Source organism: Onychostoma macrolepis, chromosome 17, assembly GCF_012432095.1.
Source record: "Onychostoma macrolepis isolate SWU-2019 chromosome 17, ASM1243209v1, whole genome shotgun sequence".
NCBI classification, from domain to species: domain Eukaryota; kingdom Metazoa; phylum Chordata; class Actinopteri; order Cypriniformes; family Cyprinidae; genus Onychostoma; species Onychostoma macrolepis.
The window spans coordinates 11003743-11020776 of record NC_081171.1 but is presented as its reverse complement, the minus strand read 5'-3'; the positions used below and the strand labels follow the sequence as shown (position 1 = coordinate 11020776).

At 35.9% G+C, this 17034-nt stretch overlaps 1 protein-coding gene and 2 long non-coding RNA genes across 3 annotated transcripts in view; 2 read left to right on the top strand and 1 right to left on the bottom strand.

Annotated features, from left to right (window-relative positions):
- Nucleotides 1-880: 880 nt before the first annotated feature.
- On the bottom strand, nucleotides 881-5648 carry cdk1 (cyclin dependent kinase 1). The gene is made up of 8 exons (XM_058749031.1): nucleotides 5511-5648; nucleotides 4834-4880; nucleotides 4526-4682; nucleotides 4028-4151; nucleotides 2349-2519; nucleotides 2098-2261; nucleotides 1288-1429; nucleotides 881-1191 (listed from the first exon to the last, which is right to left on the bottom strand). Exons 2-8 carry the CDS (start codon nucleotides 4868-4870, stop codon nucleotides 1078-1080), a joined length of 909 nt encoding a protein of 302 aa, XP_058605014.1. The 5' UTR covers nucleotides 4871-4880; nucleotides 5511-5648; the 3' UTR covers nucleotides 881-1077.
- Nucleotides 5649-5723: 75 nt separating this feature from the next.
- LOC131523041 (uncharacterized) overlaps nucleotides 5724-17034 on the top strand; it is a 37605-nt gene continuing 26294 nt past the window's right edge. The window contains exon 1 of the long non-coding RNA XR_009266696.1: nucleotides 5724-5796. This is a non-coding gene — a long non-coding RNA (uncharacterized LOC131523041). The remainder of the gene's footprint in view (nucleotides 5797-17034) is intronic.
- LOC131523042 (uncharacterized) lies at nucleotides 14661-16145 on the top strand. Its single transcript, XR_009266697.1, has 3 exons — nucleotides 14661-15299; nucleotides 15406-15495; nucleotides 15950-16145. It is a non-coding gene; the product is annotated as an uncharacterized LOC131523042 (long non-coding RNA).

The window sequence follows — 17034 nt, the reverse complement described above, 5'->3', positions numbered from 1 at the left end:
ATTTACAATAATTCTACAGACATGTACTATCTGTTTTTTTAATGGAACTAAATAAATCCTGTCCACAAAATTCTCACTTGCTGGTTATTTTATGTTCCTGTAGCTGTAAAAGTCAAGCATGGCACTACTAGCAGCAAAGTTATGGGTTCAATTCCAGTGAAACACATGAACAGGTAAAATATACACATCAAAAGAATATTTTACCCAAAACTGAAAATGTGCTTAATTTACTGACCCTCAGGCCATCCAATCAAGATGTAGATGAGTTTGTTTAGGAAATTTTTTTGCATTACTTTCCTCATTCCTTGCTTACCACTGGGAGTGAATGGGTGCCGTCAGACTCCGGTCCATCAATTAACATCTCATAAACTACATGTTTGTGATAAGAAAATCCATCACTAAGGCCTTTTAACTTTAAACCATCGCTTCTGGCTAAAATATGAGTCCTCTATCCATAATATTGCTTTCTCAATTGAAAAAGTAGTCTTGTCTGAATCAGGAGAAATAGGTACAGATCAAGTACTGTTTACAAGCAGAAATTGTTCTAAACAAATGTCATTGGATTTTGATGTGAAAGGAAAATGGGGCCAGATTTACTCACTTGACGCTGCGTTATTATGGACTAGTATTTTGGCTAGAAATTACAGTTTAGGAGTTAAAATACCTTAATGGTAGATTTTTATTTTTTACAAACACAGCTTTTTACTTATGTTTTTATCAGCTGTTTGGACTCTCATTCTCACGGCACCCATTCACTGCACAGGATACAATTAATACAATGCATTAATGTTGATGAAAACAGAAGACATCAGTCTATGATGGGATCCTACAAAGTGCTCTTTATTATGAACAGTTTATCTTTGTAATATGCCACTTCAGGTCCACAAAAAAATATACGTTTTATTTACAAACGGGTGTTTGATGTAACATAAAACAGGATAGGAAAAAGACATACAAAAAGACAAACCAAAAGTAGAAAAAGTAGAAAAGTACAAAAGCCACCCAATAAACAAATGAGAAAAAGGGTTAATTATTGCATGTCGAAAGACTAAGCTTACATTGCTTTAGAACTGAAGTCTATATCTTGAGGTTACTGGCTGGAAGAGTGCTCTTGTCTAAATCGTCAAAATACGGATGTGTCATTGCTTGCCGTGCTGAGATCCGCTTAGGAGGGTCATAAATCAGCATTTTCTAAACAAAAGACACAAAAATAAATATGTGAGGAGAGAAAGAGAGACAAAACCAAACAGATAAGTAGGACACCAATACATTAGGACGCCCTTTTACCGTGAGCAGGTCGATGCCGTTCTTGTCCAGGTTTTTCACAGTACTGGCCAGATTCCCAGATTTCCACTTTGGGAATGTATTTTTGTAATCTGGCAGCGACTCAACATCTGGCCAGACCTCATTGTTAGGGGTTCCCAAAGTCCTAGATATAAATAAAATAACAGAAAATGTCGCATTTTTTTGAAAGTAGCAGTACACTTTACCTTGGGATGACTGACTGAGTTATGCTGAAGATTTTTAATACTTTTATTTAGCAAGGACCCATTAAATTGACCAAAAGTGTCAATAACATTTATAATGTTACAAAAGACTTCTATTTCAAATCAGCATATCAGAATTATTTCTGAAGGATCATGTGATAAGAGTAATTTCAGTTTTGCCTTCACACAAAAAGATAAACTGACATAGAAAACAGTTATTTAAAATTTTAAATAAATGCAGCCTTGGTGAGCATCACAACATTTAAAAATGTAAAAGTCCTACCAACCGCTAACATTTGAATGGTAGTGTAGTTATTTTCATGTTATTGCCAATATTAAAACATTTTAAGTGAATTTACCCAAAATACAGTATGAGAAGAATAGATGTCAATAGATCACAAAACAAACATCTATCAGTCCTCTTAAATGACAATTTTAGTGACTTAAAGTGAAACGGCAAATATAATCCAAATAAAAGTAAAAAAAAATATGGGAAAAGAGCAAGCATAAATGTCAATATATGAAAAAATCTTTAATACTGTCTGACAACTGATGGAACCAATACATTGTGCAAGTCTAACCATCAAAATTGTTCCAGAAGTCTGTATACCTGAAGATTCTGAAGAGCTGGTCTATTTCTGAGTCTCCATGGAAGAGCGGTTTCTTTGTAGCAAGTTCGGCAAAGATGGTACCAATACTCCAGACGTCTACGGGTGTGGAATAACGTGAGGCCCCCAGCAAGACTTCTGGAGCTCTATACCACAAAGTGACCACCTGTGCAATCAGACCGTGAGAATAAACACATCAGCCTGATTGTTTACCGAACGCTTTGAGAAAGAAGGAGAAATTACTGTCCTGTACCTCATGTGTGTACACTCTGACCGGGACTCCAAAGGCACGTGCCAGCCCGAAGTCTGCCAGCTTAATCACACCTTTATTATCAATAAGCAGGTTCTGGGGCTTTAGGTCACGATGCAGAACCCTGCGACAGTGGCAGAACAGAATCCCCTCAAGGATCTGATACAGGTAACTCTACAGAGAGGACGGACACACACACACACACACACACACACAGACAGCTACGGTTACTTCCAGGGACAGATTCTACTTGGAACCGACTGCACAATGCAGACATAAATCAATACAAAACATCTGGGAAAGTAGTAGAATTTATATATTTGAGTATTAAAAAAACAACAGTAAAATTGTGAAACTGAAAACTGTTTCACTCTTCAGTGTCACATGATGCTTTGGAAATCTTTCTAGTATGGTGATTTGGTGCTTAAGTAACATTTCCTATTTTTTGTGTTGAAAACAGTTGTGCTGCTTACTATTTTTGTGGAAACAGAGATGGATTTTTTTCTTAGATGAATAGAAAGTTTAAACTAAAATTTAGAAACAAAATATTTGTTAACATTATAAAAGTCATTTTTGATCAATTTAATGCATCCATGCTGAACAAAAGTATTCATTTCTTTAAAAAAAAATTAAGTAAACTTAATTTACAGACCCATTAAGCACTACAAAGGTTTCAAAGGTCTAAGTTGGTAAAAAGGGAATTTAATATAAGATTTGAATAATGAGGGTCTTTTATTTATTAATAAAAGTTATGTACAGGGCTCCCACACCTTGGTTAACTTCAAATTCAAGGACTTTCCAGGTCCAATACCCTCAAATACAAGGACTTAATGTGGGGACACATTTCAAGTGAGAGCAAAGGTTAAATTGCATCACCTTGTAAGATACCTTGTCACAGTTTTCATGTGTCAAACACAACTATGCAAAAAAAGCATTTATTTTTGGCCATATGACAGAAATCTGATATTTGTCGTATTTCTGTTTTGCATAAAATTGAATAATATTTGGTACATACTATACTGTATTCTAAAATGATCTGATATTAACTTTTGCATGTATTTTATTGAAAAGAGCTTAGGGTCATGCAACCAGAAGTTTTAAGATATATGAATATGCTTTTAAGTTTTTCTTGCCTCATGGCTTTACATTATCTTAACAAGCAAAGCAATTCAGCATTACATCCTTTGGATCTCTGGCAAGCCATTCTTTGTAATCTTCTTTGGTGAGCCAAATATCTTGAAACTTGCATTTTCCAGTCATCACGTTTCAGCCTATTTTTGCAATGTTTCACGGTGTGTCTGTGAAAGGTTGAAGTACCATCTTAGTAGTTTTGTGTGCGTGTGAACGTCACGGCAACGGACAACACAAAGTTCCTCACATGGAAAACACTTAACTTAACGCATAAATGTGCAACGTAAATCAAGCAAGCTAGTATGCACAAAGTGTTGGCGAAATAACACATTAGCGGACCGAAGGGAATATGGAATTTTCAAGGACCTGTATCCATGTTTGTTTATTTTCAAAAACTTTCCAGGGCCTTGAAAATTTTTAATCAGATTCACAAACTTTCAAGGACCCGTGGGAACCCTGTATGTAAATAAAGGAAATATATTTAAAATTCTGAACCATTTATTAATCAACAAGATAAGGTTGTATGTTTTAATGTACGATATTTAAAGCACCTTGACCAGCATGGGATCCATGAACTGGCCTGATGGGATGGAGTCCAAGTACTTCTTCAGATCCATGGACAGAAATTCAAACACCAGGTATAACTTTGACTCCTGCATCAATACATCCAGCAGGCTGTAAAAAGGTAACAGAGAAAAAAATAGCTGTTTGTTACATTTACATTTTAAAATACAGTAAAATAGAAAACAGTAAGTTGTAATAATTTCACAATACTACTGTTTTTACTGCATTTAATAAATAAATGCAGCACCTGGTGAGCATAAGAAATGTCATTTTAAAAACATTACCAAAAGAAAGAAGCTTTAGTGTATATTTAGGTGTCATTTTGTTGGTTAGGACAACTTGATTTATAAAGCACCAAATTGAACTAATGTAACTATATATGCAGATTTATCAACACAATCTTTTGCGATATAGAACTTTAAGAAGCACAACAGAGGTTTTGGTTTGGTTTTATGTACATAAAGACGTCATGAAAACTCTCTTACCGTACAACGTTGGGATGCTGGAGCTCCTTGAGGAGGGAGATCTCTCTGACAGCAGTGCTGGGAACCCCCTCCTCCTCACTCTCCAGGCGGATCTTCTTCATAGCAACCACCTGTCCAGTGGTCTTGTTCCTTCCCTTATATACAACACCATATGTACCTAAGGAACAGACATATGGATTTCCATTAAACAAATACCAAGGACTGTCATATTCTGCCTTGAAACAAACTCTGAGAGAGACACATTGAGAAAGAGGCCAGGAAACAACACTATAGACAGCTGACTCTACACAAACAAAAATTCAACTCACCTTCACCAATTTTCTCTATCTTCAGATAGTCATCCATTTTCTCAATACTTTGAGGGGGAAAAAGGATTGAAAATGTCAATTTATAACAGCTGAACACACTGATACTACAAAAAGAACGTGTCTTCAAAAATCTAGATGTGTCAAACAAATTTGTCTTTTTCTTTTCAATACACTCGCTCAGGTTTATGTTGTTTTGAACATACTGTCTAATGTAAGATGTACTATGTATGTACGTTAACGCAAATACACATAGACATGAGATATGAAAGACTGAATATTTCTGACCTTTACAACTGTTAGTCTTGACATCGCAAACATTATCATAAAATACAGCGAAATTTCTGATGATTCATAATTTTGTGCTTATAAAAACAGTCGCATTTTTATATCCAAGTTTTGCAACTGAAACAATGCGGCCACTTTAAATCAAGATGCATCAGAAATGTGTTAAACTGAATGAAAAGACACTTATCTGCTTTTATTCAGGACCTATATTTGTAAATCATATTAACCAAACGATTATTCTGAAATCAAGATTACAATATAAAGTACGTTACATGTTGAAGTTAAATGACTCAGGAGTTTTTTTTCCCATTGGGGCCTCAGCAAATTGAAAACGTTCAACGATCAGAATCAAAAATGATAACAGTGAATTATTTCCATATATTAAAACTCACCTTCTCTGTAACTATAACGAATCTGGATGAATAACCAAACTCTTCTACTTTCCTCAGATATCTTGATGAAGGTCTTTGAGAACAGAGAGAGCGTGCGGATGTTGTGTATCTCGCTGAACTGCGAGTTCCTTGATTCAAACTGGCCGCGTAGACGTAATTCAAAAGCAGCCAATCGGAGTTCTCGGTGGACTTCAAACTAACCAATCAGATGACAGGGCGGTTAGGAGCGGGAGCGTAGCGTCTGTCAGAGTGCGCCTGCGCGGTTTGTTCATTTAATTTTGTGCAGGTACAGTCATTTTTCACGTTTTTCCACTATGTTCATTGCTACAGAGTCACTGGTAGTGTGTTCAAAAAAACATTTTATCGTTTCACTCTAGGTTGTCCTAAAAGACCCTAATGAAGCAGCCTTCTAGTTCATGATGTTCGGTGCTACTGACTTGTGAGTGACATAGATGCACTACTCTGTTTCACCGCGTGGCGTCGCTGTCGGCCTGCTGTATTTAGTGAGAGTAAATCAGATGTCCACCAGTGAGAGCGCTGTTGTTATTTCATTATTATTTTACTCGCCCTCCAGACATTACAAAGAGAGACAAATGTGCGGTGTACAAAAAGTAATGAAATTAAGATGCTATCAAAATGTGCGTACATTACTAGTCTCTTTAGCGTTGTCTGTACAGAAAATTTTGATGTTCGATCACAAAGTGAAAACCAAAATTATTATAAAGTTTTGTTTTTTTTAACTCATCAAAAGAACTATTAAAAACAAGCTCTCAAAAGGCCAATGAAGCATAACTAGGCTGTCTAATTACAGAGAAATAAAGGAGGCCTAGTCCCCCGGATAAAATCTCAATTCAAACCCAAATCCTCAGAGGTAGACACTTTAATTAAAGAAGTGATTAGTGGCAAATTATTAAGATGCACATTTGAGCCGCCCTGATTGGCTGAAGGAATGAACACTTTAAGTGGAATGGAAGGACTCAGACTCTTAATGGGAGTTGTTGTCATTACTCTTATATAATGTAAGTATACATGTATGTTACATATACATGTCAGTGATAATGTATCCTGTTTTTCTTCAGGTTTTTATCACCCTGTTGGGGTGTATTTTATGATAATGGCCATCATCCCTCTTATTACATGGCTGCTTAACAAATAAATAATAAATTGACATTAAATATTGATTTGAGTTGATATAATTTTATTATAAGAGCGATATGACAAACATACAGTAATACTATAGGATTATGGTCAATTCATTTTAGTGGTCATTGTACATTGAGACTCATTTAGATACTGTTTATAATGTTTTTATTATCATTTTGAAATAGTTTTTATATTTTCCATTTTCATTTTAGCTCAAATGTAAATTTTTGAGTGGTTTCATCATTTTATATGATTTAAAAAATATGTATATTTATTATTAATTATTAATGTATTTCAATTTTAGTAGTTTTATTACATCAAGTTAAACTAAAAAATGTAACTAGCTGAAATGAGTTTCCATTTGAAATATTTTATAAAAATAAAATTTATATTTTATTTAAAATGTAAAATAAAATCCTTGATTTATTATTTTTTTAAATTTGAGTTCAGTTAATGTTTATTTTATTTCAAGTAACAAAGGTTTTTTATGGTTTTAGTTAACATAACTCTGTTCCAGAGAGCTATGTAACACATTATTGCCACTTTCTTTGTCTGTTAATACACTAGAGTCTAGTCTGATGTCTGTGAGAGAGACAGAGATATTGAAACACATACACAGACACTGTCTTTCCAGTCCAGCTGTGAGAGACTCCTGCCTCTGAGCCATATACTCAGCAGGAGTCTTCAGGGAGGAAGATGAACCTTGTGTTACTGCGAGAGGGAGAGACAGGATGTGTGTGTGTTTGTGTATGTTTACATGAGTGTGTTTTTGAGAGAAAGGTGTTCTGAAAAAGAAAGAGGTCATGATGAAGGGGGTTGAGAGTGGAGTAGAGACGGAGGAGTGGACAAATGCTACAAATAGTTTTTAGGACACTGAGATTTTGGGGCAAGGGAGGGCTGTTGTGTATCTGAGTGACTGTGTGTGTGTGTGTCTGTGTGTATGTCATATGTAGGACAAATACAGGACCAAAGAGGATTTCCTCACCTAGATTTCATGTTTCACATGACCTTCAATGTGTGATTTACAGCTGCGATTAATGCAATTGAATTTACACGGGGAAAAACACTGAGAATGAAAATTGTCTGATTGATCTGATTATGTCAAAACCTTCACTTGTTTATATGACTTGCATGCATTGTCAGTTTAATGAACATAATGGACAATTTTGTGCATGCAAACACTCAGTAGCCGCTTTCACACACACAGTCTTTACTGGTAAATTGCTGTTGTGAACAGGACCTTTTCAAAAATACCAGTAAATTCATTCCGTCAATTTACCAGTAATGGAAGTTGTAACATGACCAGTAAATTACTGGTATTATGCCGGTGTATGAATGCAGACGTAAGATGTCTACCAAAGTCCCTTTCAAAGTCTGTTCACTTGACAGCCGCTGCAGTGACGTAATGACTTTACCAATCAGTGATTGGCTCTTTCATTTAGAAGGCGGGAGTATTCCGCCATATTGCGCGGTGCAGTTTCTCACATTCATAAGTACAGGAGTGAACTGTCTTTGTATTTCTATAGTCTCGGTCAATCATAACATTCTGATGCAGATGATGCATTTACACTATGCTGTGTAGTTCAGTTTGAAGTCATCTGATATGATGTCTCTTGGCCAGAAGTGCTGCATGAATGTGAACGTTTAACAACAAAGACACTGACCACGTACGTATACCCCTCAGTGGTTACAAACAGTTCGCCGTGATTTTGCCAAGCAAGACATGTTCCTGGATCAACATCTTTTGTTGATCCTGGATCAACATTACTGTCCAATCTCTACCCAATCTACTCAATCTCTACCCCTAAAGCTAACCCTACCCATAATTTATTCCTAAAATCAGTGTGAAATGATAGCTGATTAACAAGGGTGTAGAGAGAAGCACCTAACCCTGATCATAAACCTAAAACAGATAATTAGGCTTAATTTGTTAATGATGTCACAGAAATATATATACATATTTTGTATGAGTATCCATCTCTCTCTCTCTTCGCTCAACAGACTCTCTGACATTAGCATTCCTACCCAGGCTTTGTTGCCATGGTGAAAGCATGTGGTTTCCTGGCGTTGCCATGGGGATTTCCTCCTTGAACAGTTCTTCAGCAATCATACGCTTGTCTTTTCATGATTTATTCCTTTTCTCTCTCTCAATCACTCTGCTTTCTTTCTTTCTTTCCTGGTGATTGTTGGTCTCCCCTGCTGAGGATCCTGGGTGACAGTTGGTGTGACTGTGTGAAGGACAGCTGATGAGTCTTGATTCCCTTGTAATGAGGATGAAGGTTTTCTCAAGGTGACCTTGAGCGAGCGTGACCTCATTGGCTTTCAGTCTCCTGTCAGATACGGACACAGATTTGCACAAATGAGAGTACACCTTGAGCAGAAATGATCAGCTAACTGCTATATTATAGCACCCACTCTCTCTCCTCCCCCGCACATTATATGAGTTTCTAGTGCTTGCATTTATCAGCAGGTTCCTGAGGTAAACATGCTGTAGTGCTAACGAGCCTCATTATGGCGGCGGTCTTATTAAATGGCCTCTGGGTTAAACAACATGAGATATGCCGTGACGTTTAATCTCTCTGCCACTATTTCCTATTAACTCTGAAGCTAAAAAATATTCCAAAATATATTGTGGCCTTCACCTCATAGCTGAGTTTGGTGAATATTTTCACACCCTTGTCCACCAAAAATGTAATTTTATGTAAATAATTTGATGTAAAATCAATTTATATTTATTAGCCACAAATAATCAGCAATTCCTAGATGTTTAATGTGGTTGTACAAATAAAAATTTGTGCTGTGATTATTCATTTTATTTAATTTATGCATTTGGTAGATGATTTTTCTGCTTTTAAGGTCTTGTTCTAAATAATACTCTGTAATTTTCTTGATCTTAATTTATTTATGAGAATTTAATCATCCCCCCCCCCCAGTAAAATGTTTACACATTATAAAAACAAAACAAAAAAAAGTGTTTTTCTTGTTGTAAGCTTTAATTAAACAAGATATATTCTCTATTTCTCTAAAGAAACACGTGAACACTTTATTTTTGAAAATCTTCAAGTACAGAAGTCAAAAGTCAAGAAAATTAACTAATATTATTCAGAACAAGTTTATATACAGTAATTTGTAATTAGATTTGAAATATTTATGGGTTATATTCTTATAAATTTGTTAATTTATAAGATTTTTATTATTATTTTTTTTTTTACACATTGGCATTTGGTTATATCTGAAAATAAGAAATAGTTTTTACAGTTTTGAGGTTACTGAAAATCCTGCTCCAGGGTCACATGCCTCATTCATTGTAAAATGACTATAAATACACAACAAATAATATATGACAAGTTGTTACATAGCTTGGCAACTGTGGAAAGCCCACAGTTATGATAATGAGCTAAACATTTTGGCAGTAGAATTGTTTATTTCCAATAGTCATTTAAAAAATACACTTTTCAAAAGTTTGGTGAAAGTCATCAAAGATAAATATAATAATATAATAAAAAAGAAAGCAAAAAAAGAGAAAGTTTCTTGAACACCAAGTCAGCATATTAGAATGATTTCTGAAGGATCATGTGCACCATTGGAGTAATGGCTGCTAAAAATGTAGCTTTGCCGTAACAGAATTAAATTATATTTTAAAGTATATTAAAAATAAAACTGTTATTTTAATTTGTAATAATATTTCACAATAATACTGTTTTTGCTGTATTTTAAAATTAAACCCGCACAGCATTGGTGAGCATAAGAGACTAAATCTTACCCAAACATTTAGTATATTTATCCTTGTTAATGCATTTTAGAATACACATTGGCATTTGGTTATATCTGAAAATAAGAACATGTTTATACAGTGTTGAAGTTACTGAAAATCCTGCTTCAGGGTCGTTGAAACATATAAGGTAATTTGAGTGAGATATGTGTTAATTGGCTCTATAAATAATTTTCTCAATGCCTGCAGATTAAATTTATACAATCTGAAAGTCACTAGCAGGCAGACTCTGCTCTGGTAATTTCCAGCCTTGTAGTGCTGTCCTTTAGCATGTTTGTATGTGATTTGTAAAGGCTCTTCACAGCAGGTGTTCTTACATAATATTACTGTGAAGTGGACAAAAATAAACCTGCGTACCTCCCCCAAACCTTCTACATTTCTATTGAGGAAACGCTGTCATGCCCAGAACTAATTCATTAGTCTCTAAATCAGTGTTGCTTATCTTTTCTCGGCTCAACTGGATACTTCTTGCCAGACAGTTTCTGTCACAAAACAGTTCAAGGTCTAAATGTGTTGATAAATACCTCTGATCACTGAACAGCCTTTCTTGGTGTATATTTGTGTATTGAGTGTGTACATGAGTATGTTGTTTATGATTTGGACTATGCCAGATCAGCGGAAGTCCTTTCAACACCTCTATCAACACATACTTTCTCTCCTCCTCTCTTTCTGTCTCGGTTTGTCCATTTGACCTCTAATAAAAAGGTCACTTCCTCTTCAGTAATCCCGTAGTATGCAGTGCACGTGGGCTCAGGTTTTGTTTGCGTGTATGAGTGTTTCCCTGCTGTGTGTACATGTGTAAATATGCATTTGGAAACAGTGACTGTGAGAGTCAACAGTGAGGACATAGATTTAAATTTAAAAAGCCAGGCTGATTTTCATGTAAAATGACAAATGTTTTCTGTCTTAGAATGATTTACTACGACTGTGAGTCTATACTGTATTATTTATTGTTGATGAGATGACTCCTTCATTGCAAAATGACTATAAATACACAATGTATAATATGACAAGTTGTTACTTTGGTTAGCATAACGAGCTAAAATGTTTGGCAGAAGAATTGTTTATTCCAATACTTATTTAGAAAAACACACTGTTCAAAAGTTTGGGGTCATTAAGATTTATTTATTTGGAAATAAATAAATACTTATATCAATGCAAGGATGCACTCAGTCGATTAAAGTGGCAGTAAAGACATTTAGAGTGATACAAATGATAATAATCTTAAATAAAATTCTTTATTTTTTTTTTTTACTTTATTCAGCAAAGAATGCTGAATTTCACACACACACACACACACACACACACACAAACAAACAAAAGAAAGCATAATTGTTTCTTTGAACACAAAACCATATCTGCATATTATTTCTGAAGGATCATGTGACACTGAAGACTGGAGCGCTTTGCCATCACAGAATTAAATTACATTTTAAAGTATATTAAAAAAGAAAACAGTTATATAAATTTGTAATTATATTTCACAATAATACTGTTTTTTTACTGTATTTGTTTAAATTAAACAAACACAGCTTTGGTGAGTATAAGAGACTAAAAAATCGTACCCAAACGTTTAGTATGTTATCCTTATTAATTGCGCATTTTAGAATACACAAACACTAGGAAACTATAAAACAGATTGCATTCCTGTCTGTCTGTATCTTCAAGAATTACACTAAATTAATTTGCTTAATTATTTTTCTTCTAAAATGTGTTTCTTTAATATTTTTATGTATTTTTACTCAGTGCCTCTCATATGTTAATGATTATCTGCAAGTAACTAAGCATGCACTTGTATGTTAGGTTGAGAGATGTTGTCCCCTATTTTCTCTCTTTCTTGTCTGTCTACTGTTTTTCATTCCTTTCCTCCTGCTAAACATTTGTCTGTGCATGTAGGCCTTAACCCCGCTCTACTCTCTGACCTGACCAAACACATTTGGCTAGCACACATTAATCAGACTTGCTTTAGCTGACTCTTTCTCTCTCTCCATTCCTCTCCATCTCTCTCGCTCTCTGACAGAACAGACCAATGGATTTCGTTCTGTGTTCTGCTGTGGTCAGCCACTCTGTTTTATCTACCTGGCCTTTGTCATGCACACTTACACAGTGCTTTATTAGGTTGTTCAAAGCTGTGAGAAAGTTGTGTTGCATTGGCTTTGGGTCAGCAGGTTGGAAAGGCTTTGTTAAGGTTCTCATACTTCCCACTCTTTCCCTTAAAGCGCCGCTCTGAAAACTTCCCCACCCACAGAGAGTTGGCCAGCTTTATCATTTCTGCTCTCATTTTTACACCTCATATTTATGATGAATTATAGAGGGTTTAATTAGCCCGCTAAAAGAGAGAACGGAACGGCTGAGGAAGCAGAATCCAGTGTTTGGACATTGATTATGAGCAATGCTTGAGCTAATAACATGCTAAGTATGGTGGAAGATTGCCTTGTAGCACAGAGGTCACAGCCACTGGAAACATTATTAGTTGCAACTTTACAAAATGGACATTAAAAAATAATGGGCTGCTCATCCCTAGTCTCATTTTAGAGTCAATACACCACAAAATAAGCATTCTCTTGACTAAATTTATCAAAATACCATGCACTACATTGAAGGCACTTTCACATGACTCAGGGCCAGGACTTTTGTGCATCTTGCAATACACAAATTTTGACCTCCACGTGACAAAATTGTTTTATTATTTTACTGCTTATTCATTTGAGAAGAATATTTAATGTGTAATACCATGATGATTATTTGGTCAATCTCATAAAATGAATTTGATGTTGTGTTGAACATCTTATATGCATCAACGCACTCTCATGGCAATTTGTAGCTATTTTACATTTTGGCCAATTGGTGTAATTTGTGCATTTTCTTACAATCTAGGTTTAGGAGTGAACTAATTTGCGAGGCTTGTTCGAGATGCAAAAATAACTCAATACGTTCAATACTCCCGCGCTCTATGAGCACCATCTTCACATGCACGCCTCTCTGACAGCTCAGAAACAATTCACTGTCGGCAATTTGTCCTGTCCTCTAGAGCTGCATCCAGTGAAGACGCCACAGCATTATTTATTATAATAGGTTCTATTGTAATTTGTCACATCATGTCACGCCGCTCGCATCCAGTGTTAGACAAATGTAAGTCAGCGCACGCATATAGCGAAATGAGTTCTCTTTCACTGCTGATTGCGTTTCAACAGCTTAAAATCACTTGTTTTTAAACCGCAATACTTAAAAATGCATGCGCACGATGTTTTCGTGACCACGAAGCTCAGAAACGATACGTGAGCGCATAACCGCGATAGAGACTATAATCCAAAATCTCTACCTGTATATCGCCCGGTGTATAGGCCTATATTCTGTACAATTCACATTGATCAAATTCATACAAAATCGCCATCTTGTAAAATAGTTCATGTGATCAGGTTGCACCGTATGTCTCTCCCTGCGTCCCAATGTTCACACTATCCATCCTAAATAGTATGTGAGATTACAATAAATGTGTCCCAAAGCATAGTATGTTGAAAAGAGTATGCCAAAAGTCCCCGGATGGTCTACATTTTTAAAGTGTGGATCCGTGTACACTCTAATGGCTAAAATTGCCCACAATCCATTGCGCTTTGGTGAAGGATTCGGTTCAGAACTACAAACACGTATAAAACGCGTAAGAAAAACTACAAACGTGGCGGATGCGCGCGATCTACCTAACGGTAGAGAGGTTTACAAAAAGGGGTGTGAGTTACTAATCAACATTTAACCTGGCAAAAAATATTTATTTATTGTTATCCGTGTTATATTTCATCTGCAACAGCCATGTGAACTTTTATAAACATCCATTTGGTCGTTAACTTTTAAATGCATCATTATGCAGAACATATGAGCAGAGTTCTCGCCATGAAAGAGAACAGACTGGCAGATCAACGAGCTACTTTTTTCTCTCCAATACCGTATGAAATGAAATGAAATGAAATTAAATTAAATTAAATGTGGAGCATGTTACCAGTGACAAGATGATTGACAGGCCAGTTTACAGTGACAGGGTGCGTGTAACAGGTGCGACAGAGCGGTCCATTAAAGACGCAGTTGTGTGACGTGACAGTATGTCCCAAAGCTTGCCTACTCTTCTACTACACACTCAAAAGTGTGTACTTTTTCTTCACCAAAAGAGTACATACTTTAAGGGCGTAGTATATTTAGGCACATTGGGACGCAGCACCTGTCTCTTTGATTTTTGCATTGGCGTGTGAATTGTCTGGTAATCATGGCTGTGCTTCAACAGGACTGTGGTGAATGTGATCAAAGTTGAAATTGTTTGACTACATGGATAGTATGGTGATGGTGTAGCTTAACGCTTAGCATTGATTTCAGTGCTTTGGGATATGTTATAGTGAGTCATTAGAAAGGGTCTTAATAGCTACCATGGTAGTGAACTCATGGCATTTACACCAGTGTGGTTTTACTATTATTTATATACTATTATAGTATTCATTGATATTTTGAGTTAGCATTTATACCATAGCTGAAACACCATGGTCATTTTATTAGTGCTTTCAGGGGGTCCTGAGGTTGCATTTTATATACAATCCCACAAAGACCTTTTATTTCACAGCAAAGCATAATATTACAGATCAGCATGTACAAAGTCTGTATAAACAAAAATAGTGATCACAATGCTGGCTAAACCTGGTGACAGTGTGAGCAGCAGCTCTGATGTGAGGCAACCAGTGGAACTAAAAAGAGCTTCTCGCCAATATCTATTAGTGATGCCTGTTGCCACGGTTACCCATGACATCTCTTTTCCTGGAAATGTAAAAGCACAGTCACTGGTTTCTTTCTTTTTTCACTCTCTCTCTCTTGCAGCATCAGATCTTCCAAAGGAGGTAAGAGCCACCTCTTGTTCACCCTGACACTCTTTATGTGACTGTCTCTCTCTCTCTTTCTCTCACTGGTTGATGGTGCTAAGGGAGAATCACACATTATTCACAGGTTCCCAAAAGCGTACAAGTGGGCTGGCAAGAGAGTGTAACCATGGTGATGGGGTAATGGAGTGATCACTGTAGCAGCATAGCTTGACAGGTGGATGGAAGGACTAACAAGGCTTGTGATTATGTCTTTCTCTCTTTCTTTCTCTCTCTGTCTGTAATTGGCCAATCCCTGTCTCCCACTTAATCAGAGACTGCTATATTCTTAACCAAAATTAGCAGCACAAAAGGAAATGAGACTATCAGCACTGCTTAGTATGCCCTCAAGACACTACATGAACACCAAAGTACACTGTAATTTTGAACCCACGGTTATAGTCATCATAGTCCCACTTCAACGGCTCATCATACTTATGCTATTTAATATAGTGGGATCCAACTTACTTTGCAGCTGTTATCACATAATAAAGATCTATAACGTGCAATGGTTGAATATTAGATATTTGCTTGAAAGATAAATAGAGAAATAAGAAGATTTCTGAAAATAAGCCTGAGTTCATAAGTAAAAGCGATGTGTGTGTGTTTGAGAGAGTCTGTGTGTGTTTCAGAGCTGACGGGGCACTAGAGCACTGAGGCAGAGCCAGACGGTCACTTTGGAAAATAAGCTCTGGATACCCACACTCCCAGAGAAGGGGTGAAAAAAGCTGAATCAAATATAGACATTCACCGGAAAAGAAGTGGGCAGCACAGACAGACCCTGAGCTCTGGTGCTTATGTGATGCAAATCTTGGACTCCCCACAGGAATCGTGAGGCAAGGCATCATGAAATATTGCTTATGAATTAGGACATTATGATGATTTAGGACAAATGAACCCACTTTTATCCTTTTTTTTTGCTAAAATATTTTTATTACGAGCTTGGTAACACTTAAGTATAGAGACAAATTCTCACTATTGACTAGTTGCTTATTTGCTTGCCTATTATTAACATATTGGCTGTTTCTTAGTACTTATAAAGCACATGTTCTGCATGATTATATTCTACATCCCTTTTATATCCCCTATACCTAAACGTAACTACATTACTACAGCAACTATTAATAAGCAGCAAATTAGGAGTTTATTCAGGCAAAAGTTGTAGGTAATGGTTTGTTAATAGCGAGAATTGGACCTTAAAATACAGTGTGAATATAATTAACATTGGCCATTTAGCAGTTATCTACCACAACATGAGAATAATTATTGGCTTTTTGGTGACAACAAGAATTTTAATATCACATCCCTTCTGCTTAGGTGGTCTTTTCAGAAGAAATGATTTTTTAATGTTTTAGAAAGAAGTCCATTATGCTCACCGAGGCTGCATTTATTAATTAAAAATATAGTAGAACTGTAATATTAGAATTTAAAATAACTGTTTTCTGTTTGAAAATATTTTAAAATGTAATTTGTTCCTGTGATGGCAACACAGAATTTTCAGAAGTCATTATTCTAATATGCCATTTTTTTGCTCAAGAAAAATGTAATATTACTATCATATTTGACAACATTTTGAAAAGTTGTACTACTTAATGTGCACTCTTAACAATAAAGGTTCTTTATTGGCACTGATAGTTCCATGGAACCTTTCCGTTCCACAAAAGGTTCTTTACAGTGATGAAGGTTTTTCACACTAAGAAAAAATGGTTCTTTTTTT

Excerpts from the sequence above, each read along its gene's own strand:
- cdk1 (XM_058749031.1), bottom strand. The coding sequence starts at position 4,870 with ATGGATGACTATCTGAAGATAGAGAAAATTGGTGAAG. Across the intron at positions 4,152-4,525 it reads CAGCATCCCAACGTTGTACG|CCTGCTGGATGTATTGATGC; the intron begins GTAAGAGAGTTT and ends ACCTTTTTACAG. Across the intron at positions 1,192-1,287 it reads ACGGCATCGACCTGCTCACG|AAAATGCTGATTTATGACCC; the intron begins GTAAAAGGGCGT and ends TCTTTTGTTTAG.